The sequence below is a fragment of the Spodoptera frugiperda genome, chromosome 13 (assembly GCF_023101765.2).
Source record: "Spodoptera frugiperda isolate SF20-4 chromosome 13, AGI-APGP_CSIRO_Sfru_2.0, whole genome shotgun sequence".
In the NCBI taxonomy this organism is placed as follows: Eukaryota; Metazoa; Arthropoda; class Insecta; order Lepidoptera; family Noctuidae; genus Spodoptera; species Spodoptera frugiperda.
In genome coordinates this window covers 113,630-131,738 of record NC_064224.1, presented here as the reverse complement: position 1 = coordinate 131,738, position 18,109 = coordinate 113,630, and the positions used below count along the sequence as shown (strand labels likewise).

At 36.0% G+C, this 18,109-nt stretch overlaps 1 protein-coding gene across 9 annotated transcripts in view; it reads right to left on the bottom strand.

The window, feature by feature from the left end:
• Positions 1-1,954: 1,954 nt before the first annotated feature.
• The window catches only part of LOC118270288 (dedicator of cytokinesis protein 1), a 61,469-nt gene continuing 45,314 nt past the window's right edge, over positions 1,955-18,109 (bottom strand). For 2 of the 9 annotated variants that reach the window (XM_050697989.1, XM_050697993.1), the window contains 16 exons: positions 17,720-18,026; positions 16,907-17,078; positions 16,063-16,311; positions 15,492-15,627; positions 14,879-15,022; positions 14,474-14,575; positions 13,945-14,109; positions 13,080-13,229; positions 11,736-11,848; positions 11,107-11,228; positions 10,440-10,496; positions 10,273-10,354; positions 9,861-10,067; positions 8,886-8,948; positions 3,708-3,816; positions 1,955-2,292 (listed from right to left, as the gene is read on the bottom strand). In XM_050697989.1, coding sequence (XP_050553946.1) covers positions 2,045-2,292; positions 3,708-3,816; positions 8,886-8,948; positions 9,861-10,067; positions 10,273-10,354; positions 10,440-10,496; positions 11,107-11,228; positions 11,736-11,848; positions 13,080-13,229; positions 13,945-14,109; positions 14,474-14,575; positions 14,879-15,022; positions 15,492-15,627; positions 16,063-16,311; positions 16,907-17,078; positions 17,720-18,026 — 2,426 coding nt within the window. In that variant the 3' untranslated portion in view covers positions 1,955-2,044. Of the gene's footprint in view, positions 2,293-3,707; positions 3,817-8,885; positions 8,949-9,860; positions 10,068-10,272; positions 10,355-10,439; positions 10,497-11,106; positions 11,229-11,735; positions 11,849-13,079; positions 13,230-13,944; positions 14,110-14,473; positions 14,576-14,878; positions 15,023-15,491; positions 15,628-16,062; positions 16,312-16,906; positions 17,079-17,719; positions 18,027-18,109 lie in introns of those variants that run through there. The other 7 variants (XM_050697992.1, XM_050697994.1, XM_050697990.1 and 4 more) reach the window with 6 other exon arrangements.

Genomic DNA, 18,109 nt, shown 5'->3' with positions numbered 1-18,109 from the left:
ATCTTTTACAATAAACTTCATAGCAAAAATGGTTTTATAGATTACAATATAAGGTTCATTTTGATTTGTATTTCATAATCATAAAAAAGTACAATAAACTTCATAGCAAAAGTGGTTTTATAGTTAACAATATAAAGGTCATTTTAGTTTGTATACTTCTATATAATATCGGTTTCGGTAACGTTCAAATATCATAAAGACTTTGGATAAATGGCATCTAGTGACTTTTTTTTATAATATCACAAAAACTATTAATAATATCATTAATTTGTATTTTTATACAATTTCAAAATTAATTAAACTCTGCTTTATTAGCTGAGAAACCATAGGCTCACCCCCTATTAATATACATGGGACTTATTATAACAGTAATGGTAGAAATTGGGGTGTACAATGTATAGCGGCATTACGTACCGTAATGTGCTCCTCTGCCTACCCTTTCGGGGATAAGGTGTGACGTTGCACATTTTTAGCCGAGAAACTATATACGTAGGTAAGCCATAACCCCTCCTTTTTGTATCACCGTAATAAGGTAAAATCACATTTTTTATCCTATTTTCTTCAACGATTGAAGAATAAAGAAAAAAATGCAATTTAATTATTAAATTATTAATTAATGCATCAATAAAAAAATTATAGAACAAATTATTCCACCTATAAAACAGTTCTCCGCCAATAAAACAGAGAAACAATAAAAATTCACTCGTAAATTAAAAATCTTAAACAACAAAATAAAAACATTTCAAAAAAAAATTTTATACAAAAAAAAAACATACAAATCGGTGGATTTTTGCTAGCTTTACTTTTTGATTATAATGGCTGAATTTTTAATATTATATAATTCACTGGTTTTTAATAAATAATTTCACTTACCACTAAGTGTTCATTTCAAGGGCCTTTGCTCATTTCATACGTGATTATATTTAGACCCTTTAGACCTTAAGGTCTAATAGCGTTTAAATGGTTTGAATATATTGCATAAAATTGAACATAGCTTTTAAATGATTTGGAGTAAAAACATAACATTGAAGATGTATTTGATAAACAGATATGAGCAAGATTATTTCAACCTGGTAACATCTTTATAAGTACTGGGGTCTTAGTACGAGTTTACGAAAACGAAAGCGAGTTCGGCGATGTGATTGGTTAGTTCATTGGAGCCGGCCAATCACAGCGCCGGGGTCGTTAAACGTAAAGCAAACTCGTACTAAGGCCCCTGTATTAACTATGTGTGTTGTTCGTATATTAATGTATTTATAAATGAAACCTATTTAGTATAGTATTGAAGCAAATCTTCAATATCAAGAATTCAAAGCTTTATACAAATATAAATAAAGTTCACATTTCTTTAACACTGAAATTTCTCATTACGCGTTAACATTCTTCAACAAAGCAATCAAAGCTTTATACGTATTGAAATAGAATGCAAATTCCTTTAACACAGTGAAGCTAGATGATATTGCTTTATGACTTCACACACAGAACTTCACACTACAGAACATTGCTGACAGCGCCTACACTGTCTCAAATTAGGCTAATATAAGCTTTATCAACATGGAAATAGAGTACAAAATTGTTTAAACAATTATGGAACGTTACGTTTTGTTGGTAGACGCTTTATCATTAGTCGTATTCCTTCTATACTCTATAAAGCTGTACAAGAATTATCTTTGCAGCGCCCACATTGTCAAATTAGGCTAATATAAGCTTTATAAACATGGAAATAGAGTCTAAATTTCTTTAACACATTATTGGGCGTTACGTTTTGTTGGTAGACGCTTTATCGTTAGTGATATTCTTTCTATACTTTATAGAGCCGTACAATAATGAACCTTGCAGCGCCCACATTGTCAAATTATGCTAATAGAAGCTTTATAAACATGGAAATAGAGTCTAAATTTCTTTAATACATTATTGGGCGTTACGTTTTTTCGGAGGTGCATTCTATAGAGCTGTACAACTATCTTTGCAGCGCTCACAATGTCAAATTAGGCTAATATAAGCTTTATAAACATGGAAATAGAGTCTAAATTCCTTTAACACATTATTGGGCGTTACGTTTTTTCGGAGGTGGCGTGGGCGCTTTATCATTCGTCGTATTCCTTCTATGAGCTATAGAGTTGTACAGGAATGATCCTCGCGGCGCCCAAACGGTGTCATAGTTGTGTCTGGGAGGGAGGGGGTTCGATTCCCCGTTGTTGTTTGTGTCGCTGTCGAGGTCCATGCTTCGGTGGGCGTACTTCTTTGGTAATGGAGGAGGTTCTTCTTCTTCTTGGTTGGAATCGGTGGTTCCTGGGTAAAGGGGAGATGGTTAATGGTGTACTTTTATAGGAAAGATCTGTATGAGCAATAGGCTCACCACCTATTACATGGGACTTACAACATAAATTGTGAAATGTGGGTGTACACAGTGGCATTACGTGTCATAATGTGCACCTCTGTCTACCCCTTCGGGGATTAAAGGCATGTATGTATGTATGTATGTAGATCTGTATGAGTGCCTTAATCACAGTACTACCACTTAGTACCTCTACCATGACTTTTAAAACAATAATATCAGTCGATAGTCGGTGGTGTCGATTTTTTGTATGACAAACTTTAGTTCAGTAAGTAACCGCTAGAGGCGCTGTAAAATTTGGCATACAAAGAATTTACGTGGTCGCTATCGAGCTTCGGCAAATACTATTGCTTTAAATTCATGGTAGAGGTACTGATCAATTTCATGAGATGATATATGGAAGTCTCTTCAATCAATATTGGATCATATTCCAAAACGATAAAGTTCAAAATCTATTTACTATAGACATTCGTAGCTGATACCACGTCTGTACATCAATCATACATAATCCAAAGTATTGAACATATATTCTTCAATCACAGTTCTAATAAAAGGCTCAGTAAATACAACATTAAACTAACTACAACAATATAATACCCCACAAAAAATACTCTACTTAAACAGTAAAAAAAGGCAAAAATACAAGCGGCACACACTGTTAAGAGTTAATTTATCAATAAGAAAGCCATAGCCAGGCAAAAATGAACTCTAACACTTTATGTTTGCTATAGAAAAATGTGTCTTATTCGCAAGGCTCGGAACCGGTTTAAAAAATACCGCTTAGGCAGTTGTCCCACCAACGGAGAGTGAACGACTAACTATCGGCTATTTTCTCGCTCAAGAAACGTACAATACAAATAGTTGATCGCTGACTGTTCACACTGCCGGCGAGTGCTCGCTTCACTTGTTTGTTTTTGTTTTCACTCGTTTTCACTCGTTTCTAGTTCTAGCTCTACTCGTTACTCGTTCATCGTTGCCGGTGGGACAACTGCCTTAATACCGGTTTATATCGGTTTTCCTCCGAACTTTTCTTAAGAACGTGAACATTAAAGAACTTTATTTTAACCTAAATTAACCGGTTTATTCGACGAGGGGCATGTCGGTACACGCGTTGAAATATTATTATTGAATATAATCTGAACAGCGCGCAGCGTTTCTTTGATGTGCGTCGTATTAACAGGTTTTTATTGATCTAAACCGTTTAATCCGAAAAAACCTTTATGAAAATACTGTTCCAAATACCGGTTTAAAAAAACCGGTTTCGCGAACGAAACCCAATGTAAAGGTTTTGCGTACAAGTACATAATAGCGGTTTGAAAATTTAACCGGTATCCGAGCCTTGCTTATTCGTATGGGATTTAATACTCACCCACGGAGTCTCGGTTCGAGGGTGGTGCGGAGGAGGTGATGAGGCTAGTTCGTTGGGACAGTCTTCGTTCGCGCTCCACTTCAGCACGGAGCGGGCGCTCGGTCACCAGCTGATGAGGGATTGGTTTTTATACTAATGTATGTCGGTCTAGTATTGACACCGTTATTGGCATAAAATACATATTGTATATGTTTGATAAAATCGGTAATAAACCATTGTTTCTCAGTCTGACTTTTATGAAATACATTATGAAATTATTGAAATGACTTGACTTTACTGAAATTCGTTGGTCGTTCCAAATCATAATATTATGTTACCTACACTATCAATGTAAAACGTTGCCCCACACTAGGATTTTCTTCTGTATGATCGGGTGCGTTTACAAACATACAAGTTCACATACACATGACACCCGGACCCGAAACAACAATTTGGGGATCACACAGAGTTGCCCCGTGCGGGAATCGAACCCTCTACACGTTCACACACTCGTGCAGTCGATAAAAATATATCAATTTTGAAAAAAAAATCAATAAAGAATTGTTTCTTGTCCATTACTGAATTTATTTGGTCATTACAAAGCACGTAGATTTGTATGGAGAAGAATGAGATAAAACTTTACATTTTAGTGTATGCAATGAACTTTTATAAAGGAGTTGAACGCGTTTCTTGGTGTCAATATCTAGGCCGATAATACATGTACTTTTGGACTTGCACATTTATACGTCAGTTACAATAAATTAACCAGAGATAAATTGTTGAAAGTCAAGACTCTTAGTTCTTTAGATTTCTAAGAACACGATCAAGAATCAGGAAAACTATTGATTTGATATTTCAATGAATTTTGAATAAAACTGACGTGCCAATGTGCAAAACCAAAGGCATTTCGTTTAAATTATAATGTCTAGAAAAGGGATAAAGCAAACCTATTAATTTGTATAAAAATACTAGTATCAAAAACTATTAAATAAATTACTATGCAACATGTAACAAAATTACTTAACCGCCGCACTCAGATATCTATAAGAGTAAGCAAAAACCTCTATTACAACAATTTCAGAAGAAAATTAAAGAGGCCCAAGGAAAATCACGCACAATTTCAGATATTTTATCCGAACCGGGAATCGAACCCTAAACGTGTTCGACTGTCGCATTTGACTACTAGAATCAAGGAGACATACATGCCATAAAAATACAACTACTACTTTATTTTTATAATAACTATCGTGAGACATACTAAATTAACTAAAAATCACGGTTCAGTCATGTAAATTAATGGAGAAAAGCTCTATTAGTTTCAAGTCACAGAGGGACTCTTCATCATGAGCAGCGTACGCAGACGCGGCGACGTCGCGCAGCCTACTGGTATTAGCGGTCAAAACTAGTAGAACTTTTCTCCATTAATTTACGTGAGTAAACCGTGATTTTTAGTTAACAACTACTACTTTTTTGTTACACATTGCAAGCAAAAATAAAAGAATCTTAGGCAAGAAGCAAAGCGAAATAGCGGTACGCGTTATTTTGTTTTTAGTCAAAAAGGTTTTAATTAAGATTATTACATTTAAATACTCTTAAATACTAAATCGATTCAAGAGTTATTATAATTCTGCGCACAAAGAAGTTTACTATTACGTAGTATGAGAAAGCCAGCGCCTATCTAGCGCTTCACTGACGGACAGACTGACAGACTATTATTTATTTCTTTATTTGTTGACATTTCAAAGAATCTATTCAGGTATGGTTTATTTGAAATAAATGATTTGACTTTTTCTTTAAAAATTGAAGATATTTTCAAGTCTTTTATTTTTCAAATATTATTTTTTTGCCTTGATATTTTCACAATGTGAATGATCGAATCAAATCTAAAACTAACCAAGTCAAAATAACAACCAAACTATGGATACGAATCTCTTTAAGAGTCATTTTATATTTTACACGACTTATAATCATGTTTAATTTAATTTTCCATTCAAAATGACCGCAACTTTAATTTATAGGACTTCTATGAATAGTTTAAATTAGTCTAACGTATACCATAAGTAGTAAAACATACTAGTCATTACATTTATAGAAAACGTATTATTATTATTCGTTTATAAAACTTCAAAGTGCGACTTCTGCGTAAGCGCCAATGTTATAGTATAAGCGCTGGCAACGTTTTTGAGAGAATTATTTCAAGAAGGCCAGTTTTTAGATATATTATGTCTCTCAGTCTCCCAGACATCATACGGGCTATCTGGCACCTGGTTGGTTGCGTTCATCAGTGCGCATCGCATTTGTACAGGTAAAATTTCAATTTTTCAAACCATTTTAAGAAGTTATTTTTTATTATTATTATTTTTATTGAACTTATAGTAACATGAATCTCTTATTGCCAGGCATTTTTCATGTTGTTTAAGGTCTGCCAGGCGCCAATTTTGAATTAAAAAAAAAAAATTTTTCAAATCATTTTAGTATGGCTGAAATTTTAGTATGATGTTATTTAAGTAAGAAAAGACCCAAAATTAATTTGCCAAGCAGTTATTCGGTTGTTAACCTTCAGCCAGACCGATCTAAAACTGAAAAATGATGTAGTATCATTTCGCTTGGTCTAGAAATGTTTGTCGAACGAATTACAGAGAAAGGGATTAAACCACCGGCCAAGTGCGAGTCGGACTCGCCCATGAAGGGTTCCGTAGCAGCAAGTAGACGACTAAATAAAAAAGTTATAAAATAACTTGGTTTTACATAGTGTTTTTATGAACGACAAACTTATATTTGTGGTTTTGGAAAATGTTTTATTTCTTAAAAACTAATAATGGTATCTCGTTCAAACCAATTTTAGTTGAAACATTTTATTGAAATGTATAGCATATATTTTTTTTAATTTCCTCACTCTCTTATTTTAAAAGTTAGAGGGGGGGGTACACTCATTTTTCCACTTTGGAAGCGTCTAACTTTCAAACGATTGATTTTGACGAAAAATGGCTTTAGGAACCTTAATGTCTTTTTTAAAGACCTATCCATAGACACCCATCACGGATATGTTAGCTGAAAAAATTTTTTTTTTAAATCAGTTCCATGTATGGAGTTGCCCCTTAAATTTTTAAATTTATTAATTTTTATTCAAATACTATCAAATTAATTCGTAAATTAATACGGTATCAAAATACTGATTTATTTACTTACTAGTTTCTAGCCATGCTAGAAGCTCATCTTCAACTTTAGTCGAATTCCTCGTCAAAACGTTACGCCGATAACATAATAATTAACCTTAATTTTCATGTAACCATTAAATTTTATGTTTATTTTTATACTTGAGATATCTTAATTTGTACAAAAATAAATCAGTATTATGATCCCGTATTAATTTGATAGTTTTTAGGGTTCCGTAGCCAAATGGCAAAAAACGGAACCCTTATAGATTCGTCATGTCTGTCTGTCCGTCTGTCTGTCTGTCTTTTCGTCAGTATGTCACAGTCATTTATTTCCGAAACTATTGGGTTTACATAGTTGAAACTTTGTAGGTTGATGTATTTCGGTAACCGCTATTCGAATTTTGAATAAAAATTAATAAATTAAAAAATTTAAGGGGGCCACTCCATACATGGAACTGATTTAAAAAAAAAAATTCAGCTAACATATCCGTGATGGGTGTCTATGGATAGGTCTTTAAAAAAGACATTAAGGTTCCTAAAGCCATTTTTCGTCAAAATCAATCGTTTGAAAGTTAGACGCTTCCAAAGTGGAAAAATGAGTGTACCCCCCTCTAACTTTTAAAATAAGAGAGTGAGGAAATTAAAAAAAATATATGCTATACATTTCAATAAAATGTTTCAACTAAAATTGGTTTGAACGAGATACCATTATTAGTTTTTAAGAAATAAAACATTTTCCAAAACCACAAATATAAGTTTGTCGTTCATAAAAACACTATGTAAAACCAAGTTATTTTATAACTTTTTTATTTAGTCGTCTACTTGCTGCTACGGAACCCTTCATGGGCGAGTCCGACTCGCACTTGGCCGGTTGTTTAATCCCTTTCTCTGTAATTCGTTCGACAAACATTTCTAGACCAAGCGAAATGATACTACATCATTTTTCAGTTTTAGATCGGTCTGGCTGAAGGTTAACAACCGAATAACTGCTTGGCAAATTAATTTTGGGTCTTTTCTTACTTAAATAACATCATACTAAAATTTCAGCCATACTAAAATGATTTGAAAAATTTTTTTTTTTTAATTCAAAATTGGCGCCTGGCAGACCTTAAACAACATGAAAAATGCCTGGCAATAAGAGATTCATGTTACTATAAGTTCAATAAAAATAATAATAATAAAAAATAACTTCTTAAAATGGTTTGAAAAATTGAAATTTTACCTGTACAAATGCGATGCGCACTGATGAACGCAACCACTACCAGGTGCCAGATAGCCCGTATGATGTCTGGGAGACTGAGAGACATAATATATCTAAAAACTGGCCTTCTTGAAATGCTTGTTTTTTCGACGTTGCTAGCTCTCGTACCATTATATTTAATGCGGCAACATAGAATTAATTTATTAAAAACATATGAGTAAATAAAGTAGTTATTCATTTATTTCCCTTTGAGTATTTGCTGTAACAAATACTTTTTTAAATACTGGGAATGCGCATTTTAACTTACTAATACGACAACGTAGTTTATAGACTTTTTGAAAATGTATATTAGACAAATAAACTGTTTTTCTTTCGTTCTTTCTAGACGTGTTTAAAGCACGTGTACTAATCTCACATAAAATGAGTGTTGGTCAGACGCCAAGCACATTGCAGTCTGTACTACAAACAAACTTACGCTTGGTCGAATTTATCATTGAAAACAAATATAATAACTATCGTGAAACATACTAAATTAACTAAAAAAATCACGGTTTACTTACGTACATTAATGGAGAAAAGCTCTACTAGTTTCGAGTTACAGAGGGACTCTTCATCATAAGCAACGTGCGCAGACGCGGCGACGTCGCGCAGCCTACTAGTAGAGCTTTTCTCTATTAATGTACGTGAATAAACCGTGATTTTTTAATTAAAATAATTTATTATTTAAAAAATAAAAGTTAAAAACAATATAGTTGTTATCAAAAAAATAAAAGCTAAGAGCAAAATTAAATGTTTCGAAACAATGCAATCAAAATAAGCATAGAAAGGCACGTTACCCACATTGTAATGAATCTTTTTAATTATTAACCTTTCCGTGGGAACCTCCTCAGGGATACAATTTACCTGGGAAAAATTAATGGCACACATTAATTTTCATTTATAATGTATTAAATATTCATAATTTCAAACACAAGACGTCCACTGCTCGCCATGCCCAAGTCAGGAGACGTAAAGGGATAATTTACCACCCCTTTTAAAAATATGACGTCCACTGCTAAACATAAGTCTCTTGAAAAGACTTCTGGAACTTTATAATAACTTTTGTGAAACATAATAAATTAATTATTATGTTAACAGCTTACTCACAAACTGTTTGACGAGGAACTCGACTAGTTTTAGTAGCAGAGCGACAATCGCCGCGTCGTGTGTCGCGGAATGCTGTTCATGAATATGAGCCTCTAGCATGGGTTGAAACTAGTCGAGTTCCTCGTCAAACAGTTACGTGAGTAAGTCGATAACATAATAATGGACTTCTAGAACGGCGGTTGGATGTGACATGCAACCAGTAGTTCTCTGCACCTGTGATGTGCTTGAACTCCAATCTCAAACATTATTAAAACTTTCCTTGATTGGTAAACGAGCAGACGGATCACCTGATGGTACGCAAACAACGGCGTCCATGAACACCCGAAATACAGTCAAATTAAACTTAAATCTCAAAATCAATCTCTTCACTCGATTTGCTTTCACTATGAACTAAAGAATCAAACATATTATAGCAAAAAAAAAAAACAATAAAATAGAGTAAAAGCCACACTTATTTTGATCACATTGTTACCACTGATGTTAACCTTACATTAAGATTTACAGCCATACCCAGACACATTTAATGATTACTTATACAATTCCTTAGTAACGATTTTGTACACAATTGCTAAGGACTGGGTTAAGTAACCATTAAGTACTGAGTATAGCGGTTAGCCACATAGTGTTAGAAACATCTAACACTAAAAAATATTGTATACTGAAACTGACCTTGGAAACTTTTCTCACCTCTTGCCTCAATTCTCGTAAGGGTGACGCGGACGGCGTGTCGGTCTGTGTGTTGATGCTCGTTATACTGTTGTTGTTGTTGCTGATTGATGTGTTGTTGACGGTCGATGTGCTGTTGTTTAACGAGCCGTTTGGCGTCGCGTGGGATGTGTACCATTGTGAACCGCTTGCTTGGGTGCCCACTTCGCTCTGTTGGAGTGAAGAAAGAAGTTAGTTGTTGGTAAATGGCTTGTTACTTTTCTTTTCTTTCTTTTAAAAAAAAGTTTGTCTCACACTAGGATTCTAGTCCCTCTATGAATTGAAACTAGTAAAGCTTTTCTCCATTACATTACGTTAGTAAACAGTGATTTTTAGTTAATTTAATACCATGTTTTGTTGTGTAAATAAAGTTTACCTTTCTCAGATTCCGTTTATTTCTTCTGCCCGGTGAACTCTGCAAGGTTGCGAAGCGACTTACGACGCCCGTACTGCTATTCCTGAATATAATTCATGAATATTAATTTATGTAAAGATATATGGAATATTGAAACTTATTTTACAAGTCTTTTACGCCAAACTTACCTAGTCAAAGGATTGATAGCAGCGTTGAAACTGAAGAACCTTCCTTTCGTCGATGTTCTGAAAGGAGAAAAGTTTAAATCAAATACAAGACGCTTTTGACGGTCAACAAATTATCGATGTGACAAAACCAATATAAGTATGAAGGGCAACCTAAGTCCACACAATACAATACAATACAATCTAAGAAGTCAACTCTGACAGTTGCCATGTAGAGGTAGATAAGATCAGTTGCTGTATACAACCGATTCCGTTTTTTACGTAGAATCCAGGACGTTCATAACAAGTTATAGCAACACGTAGACTGACAAACGTCAAACAACAATTGAGATTTTTTTCCGCTCGCTGTAGCACCGCTGTAGTACAGTGCGGTTAGGTAAAGCCGCGCCGCTCCGGTGCCGCGATGCGCCTTCCCGCTGTAGTGCCGCGCTAGTGCGGTTTCACCTTTAGATTGTGCCGACTATAGACTTTGAGACGTACCTACTTCACTCACGCCTGAATACTGAAACGCTACTCAATTTTAAGTTGTACTTAATATCGTGCTACCTCTGTCATTTTATAAAGAATTGATAGCGACAGTACTATATTTGAGAGCGTCTTAAAATTGAGTAGCGTTTGAGTATTCGGACATCAGTCACTCTGCATGTAACCAATATAAGACTATACTCACTCAGTGCCGGTAGATATATCAGACATCCTGTTGTTGGAGTTGTTGCTGGAGTCCATACTGAAACTGTCGCGGAACGGCATGCGGAGCTGCACTTCTGGCGAGTCCACTTCGATGTCACAGTTCTGGAAAGCAGCGAAATATACTTCAGTAAATTGGTTTAAACAGGCCTTAGAATCATTAGGTTTGAAACAAAAATAGCGTAGAGGTAACGAAGCGGACCTAATGCCTTAAGCGATTCTTTTTGTTATATAAGTTTCGCAAGACATCATAAATTAATTAGTATGTTATCGGCTTACTCGCTTAACTGTTTGACATGGAACTCGACTGGTTTTAAGCCACGCTAACAGCTATAGTATCAGCGTGACAATCGCCGCGTCGTCTGTCGCGGAAATATGCTCATGAAAATGAGCCTCTAGCAAGGCTTGAAACTAGTCGAGTTTCTCGTCAAACAGTTACGCGATTAAGCCCATAAAATTTATAATTTATTTAGAATGTCTCACGAAAGTTATAAGAAAAATAATCGCCTGAGGTATTAAATCTGTCTGTACTTATTATCAAGTTAAGTCAATAAATAAAGAATAATTAAAGAAAATTAGTAGTCTCTCTTATTAAAAAGTGAGTAGTCTCACCTTCCGTCCGTATCGCTGGTGCACGTGTTGTTGCACCCTTCGGAAACATTTCATGAGATGTGCCTGCATCTCCTCCATGTCCGCCGACACACGGGACCCGTGCACGTCCAAACCTGTCGCGTTACAATACCATTTACTGAGTAAGTAGTCAACTCGGACCACATGCCTACGGCCCATTTGGGACGAGTTGGGGAAATTAAAAAGCTAAATTAAATTTTTAATGGTCAACTCGTCCCATGTCACTATCACAATGAGATAAGGTACAGTCAGTAGCAAAAGGGTTAGTGTGGAAATAATAAAGTTCTATTACTTTGTTGAAAACAAAAGATGTTCTAGGAACTTCATTCTATCTATGTTATCATTTACTTCATAAGTGACCGCCATGACCATTGTTTAAGCCACACATGTTTACTATTCTTAGTAATTTTGGATAACACATGAATTTGTGCGATTGCTAAAATAAAATGAGCTAATACATTACAGCTAATACATCCTTACGAAGGTAAGGATGTTGTAATATGAAATAATCTATAAATAAAACGAAAGTAAAGAAACAAAACAATAAAAAAATATTTTTAATCTTGTGTTGCTAACTGTACCAAACATTGATAAAGTTTAAAAATCCATACAAAAAAAAAGTGGGACGAGTTGACCACTAAAAATTTAATTTATTTTTAATTTAAACTCGTCCCAAATGGGCCGTAGGCATGTGGTCCGAGTTGACTACTTACTCCATTTACTATACATACATCCATATAGTATAACGAAGGTTTAATGATTTTACGCTGACATAATGGCGCTAGTGATGAATTAAATCAAACATTACACGGGCTGGTTCAAAATTTACATTAATATAATAATTATACTTAGGGGTCGTTGAATGTTGAATGCAAAATTTTCTAAAATATATTTGTAGATATCAGTAAATTATTAGATTTTAAACATTACTGTTTTACTATCACTGTCCAAATTTGCAGTTTGGTGTAAATAAGAAATCCTCGGTGATTACTATTTTCTGCAGTTCTGCTTAGCAGTACTGCCTGACTTATGGGTATAAAAATTTACTTATTTATGTAACATTTCAATCTATAGTATTTAGCTCGATATTACACGCAGATTTATTCAGTATCCTTAGTATGAGTTTGCTATACGCTTAAATTAATCGAAACGAGAGCGCGTTCAGCGCTTTGATGGCCGGCTCGAACAAACCAATCAATCAGAACTCCGAACACGCTCTCGATCACTTTAAACATAAAGCAAACTCATACTAAGGGTACTGTAATTGTATCATCAAAGTGTAACAATCACCCATCCTAAACACTTTCGCATTTAAATAAAACTTACCAAACTTCAACAGCGGTATCTGATCAGCGATCAAGTCCTTTAGCTCAGTGAGTAGGGGCGCGTGGTCGGGATGCCTCGCCTCGTACGCCGGCGTTAGGAAGGCACGCTCGTAGTTCACTATACCGCCCTGTACTGCTGGGTCTAGGATACCTGGGAAGGTGAAACGTTGTCACATTGGTAGTTGCCGTTAATAAGTCTCGACCCGCAACTCTCGTGTATGAGAAGCGGGCGTCTTAAACTTCCGAGTCACAACGTGCGGGACGTCTCGATATATGTGATGTGAAATCGGTAATCATTGTGCCGATAACCGTATGTATCTATAGCCTAAAAGCTAAAAGCCTCGATAAACAGGTAACGAGACTAACATTACAAGGTTAGGTCAAAGGACAGAAGGTAAATTCTTAGACAAATAGGGACGATGACGGGGTATGAAATTTTTAAATCTATTTAGTCCGTCAGTTAGGTAATGAAAAAATATTAAACACGTATTTTTATGTTGTTAGATAAGATAAAAATACTTAGATAAAACGAATCAAAGTTTAGGAGTGGGAACAAATACGTAATTTCTACGTATAAAACGTACCTAGAAGTGACGTCATGCGATATTTCAAATCAATATATCTTAGAAAGTATTTGTTTTCCTAGGAAAATAAAAAATACGTGTCTAATGTTTTAAAATAATCTACAATACGGACATTAAAATAAAAATTAGTCATCTACCCTATTATGGTTGTGACTGTTGGTAGCTTGGAGTTACCAGTGGGATACATAATCAAGTGAATTCTTCACTTCACAATTAAGAACTAATTCTTAATTATTCTTCATTTTTGATTATTCTTCAATTAAAGAGAAAATAGTCAAATACCTATAAGCCTCATAGTAAGTGGATGTAGTGGCGCGTCAGGTGCTCGTGCCTCAATGATGAGCGACTTCAGTCTTCTATTGGAGTCCTTCAACGCTTCCACTGCGGCCGTCAGCGGGGATACTTCGTATGTACGCTGCGACCGCACCGGGAACCAGCGGAGAATGCCTGGGAAACGATAACTTGAAAGGTTGGGTATAAGAAAAGGGAGTTAGGGTGATTTTCCACCAGAGATGTGCTATGTTACGTTGCTGTAGATACGTATGGTTGCCACCAATCATATTCATTGGTGGAAATGGACTCAGATAAGCTATGTTTTTATATTTTATATGGTATAGGGTATAAAGATGCGTAATATGGATACGTACGTGCTATGGATGAGTGCAATGAATGTATGCTACGAAGCTTAATATAAGTGGAAACGGTCACATAGTTTCACAACGTATCTATTACAATTTCGTAGCATAGTTACGTCAGGTATAAGCGAAATTTTAAAGATGAAAATAACAAACAGGTTGGCAGAAAATCTTACCTGGCAGTTTCTCACTAATTTCTAGTTCCGTTCTCTCCAGCCATCGAGTTGCAAATTCGTTTTGATTTGATAGGTCATCCGTTGAGCCGTCCAGCGACTCTTCTGTAAGAAAAGTAAGCGTTATTAACATACAACTTAATCTATATCTATACTAATATATAAAGCTGAAGAGTTCGATTATTAATTTGTTTGAACGCGCTAATCTCCTGGTTCGATTTAAATAATTCTTTTTGTTTTAGTCAGTGTGTTTATCGAGAAAATCCTAATAGAAGTCGATAAATACACTATCCAACTCAAAATCCGTTCCTAATTCCAAATCTCTTAAAAAATCCGTTCATTTCAGCGTGATTCTCGGACAAACTTTCACATTTATAATATAAATGTGATTCTAGAACCATTAATTACCTGCTCTATAAAAAGGCCGTGAGAACTCAAACTTGTCGACGTTATTATGCTTGTAGTACTGCAGTATTTGTTCCGCTATCGGCTTGCCGGAGAGACGCTTCAGTTTGTCGCCCATTACTGGATCCACGGCGTTTATTTGTAAATCTGTTTTTGTGCTAAGGTTTTTATTGTCTAAAAATTCTTTATTTATTGTAGAAACCGGTAAACGAGCTGACAGATTACCTAATGGTAAGCAATCGCCGCTGCCCATGGACGCCCGAAACACCAGAGGCGTTACAAGTGTATGTGAACTTGTGTGTTTGTAAACTCAACCACGACAGAGGAGAAAATCCTAGTGTGGGGCTACGTATTTAAAAAAACTTTGCCGGCTATTTAAGCTTTGGAATTTAAGGGTTGTTAGGGAAACCGGGAAAATTGGGAAGATGAGGAATTGATAATAATATAATAATAATTGGGCCTCCCATAACCTTACTCACGTTCTTTCACGTCCGTTTACTATGAGGCCCTGGTAACACTCCGGTCGAGCCAGCCCATTCGTGCCGAAACATGTCTTTCCCACACTTTAATTCACTTTTAACCAACCATTTACTTTTAACAATATCAAAAAGGATACATTGTCCATCAGATTCCGTGATCTCCGGTCCGGGTGGATCTAACTTCGGTAAGACTTCTGCATCAGGCCATTCGTCTAGAAGTCGATCTCTGAACTCTTGTAGTTGCTCGTATTCATTACCACGGTATATGTAGCCCTGGAAACGTTAATATGTTGTTAGTAGTTTGCGCAATTGAAGTTAGCTCTTTGCGCAAATTTTTAGCAATGCGCAAAGTTGCTGACTGCCTCGTTGGTCGAGTGGTCGCAAGTGCGATTGCCGACAAGGGGTCTTGGGTTCGATTCCCGGGTCGGGCAAAGTATTATTGGGTTTTTTTCGGTTTTTCGAAAATTTCTCAGCAGTAACACGGAGCCTGGAATTGTGTCCAGTATATGGCAATAGGTTTACCCCTTATTACATGGGACTTATAACACAACTGGTGAAAAGTGGGTGTACATTGTATAGCGGCATTATGTGCCATGACTGTTCCAAAACAAAATCAATGTCAAAGGCAAAGCATTTATTGACTTTGACTTTCAACAGACTACACACTTCACCACCATTTCATACAAGGTTCATAAGACAACAACTTACATAAGGCGTCCTCAACAACTCAGGAAATCCCTTCCCATGATAGACCACCCTGAAGTACCCTGGATGGGACCTGGGCGTCCTCAACATGGCATCGTACATGCTCGCCAATTGAGTATGGAGGTCTGCAAGAGGCCCGTAGCCTAGAGCCTCCTCTTCGTATACTGATACTAATTCTTTCACTATCTCCACCGCTAACTCCCATTGACGACCTCGGTTTAATAGGTCGGCTATTACGAGGTATAGGTATTCCTGTTAAAGAAAAAAGTCGTGGTTTAGTTAAAAGAAACATATTAAATAATAATATCTCAGAGAGATTGAGAGAAAGATGAGATCGGGTTAGTACTTTTTATTGGTTTGGTTTAGTAATAATACTATTGGTGTAGATTGATTTAGTAATAATACTATTTGTGAGAAATGTTATTTAATGTCCGTCTTGCACATTACTTTAAAATATAAAAGACGTTGTTTCCATTTTCTTATGGAAACAAATTCTTTCGAAGATATATTGATTTGTAATATCGTGTGACAACACTTCTAGTTACATTTTATACGTAGAACTGACGTATTTTTATTTCGTATATGACAAAATAAAGAAACACGTGTCTACTATTTTTTCATTACCTAACTGTCGGACTAAATAGATTTTTTATTTTCATAATGTGTCATCAACTCTTTCGTAATATGTAAAAAAAATTTACAAGTAAAAAAATAAATTACGAAATAACCTAAAACAAAAACGATTACATTTTGTTTTCAAAACAAAGTTATAAAAATCTAGCCATATTTGTACTGGTTTACAATTACAACCCTATTTTCTTAAAAATAAGCTCAACTTTGTACATACCTTCAATTCCCTATGCGTAGTATGACTATCGTGTTCGACAGTGGGATGTCTGAGCCGCGGCGGTAACGGATCGTGGCTCCACGCGAGTAGCTTGGCGTGGAGACGCAGGGACAGTCCTGCTTCAGCCCACTGCTGGGCTGCGTGGTGCATTTTGGCTAGCTTGTGGACGTAGCTGGAAGAGAAAAAGGATATATGTTAATATAAGAATTATCTTAGAATGTAGGTAAAGTTAAAGCAGGAATTCATTCATCTCAGTGTCAGATAGACATATGATATCTATCTGACACTAAGTGAATTCCTGCCATATATCTATTTGATGCATCCGTGGGACACATAATGTAAACTTTATTTTGTTTTTGCTTTTTACTTGTTCTTTATGCATGTATATCTGGTTCTTCTTTTTTATTATTAATTGTTGTTATGTTGTGTGTTTTGCGGCCTGCGCCAAATAAATATATTTTATCTTTCTATATTTAGAAATACAGCAATTTAAGTTTGTATCTCAGTAAATTACGTATTTACTAAACCGTTAATCTTGCACCTAACTTGACTGCGGTAGTATTTAATTTACTTTTAGCATGATTAGATGATCAGCCAACAACAACACTACCTCCTGCGCAAGCAAGTCACTGTTGAGACCAAAATCAATCAAAGAAAATGAGTACAGTAAAACGGGGTGAATAGGGATCGAGAGGTGAATAGGGACAGAAGAGGGGTGAATAGATACTATGAAGAATTTCCCTATACCTATTCACCCCTCTTCTGTCCCTATTCACCTCTCAATTCACCCCGTTTTACGGTGTCAGAACTCACCGTATATACATATGCGGCCTCTCGATCTGTTGGTAGAAGTGCAGCACGCACGTGGTGAGATGCATGCGGTGCGGGGTGGCGGAGCGTCTCGCGGCGGCGCGGTACTGCAGCAGCGCGTCCAGCTGGCGCGCCGCCGCCGCCACCAGCGCCGCCGCCGCCACCCGCAGCGGCCCACTCGCCGCGCCACATAGGGCTCCGCATAGGGACACGAAGCGAGCCCGCCACACTGAATCCCCGTACCCCTTCTCGACTAACACGTCTACCTTGTCTATCATTTCGCTTTCTAGTTCTTTTAGGGGGCTTTCGTCTGTTGGGTGAAATTTTTGATTTAGATTAAATATACTTTTTACATAAGGAATGCGTGTCTGTATGTTTGCGATAAACTAAAAA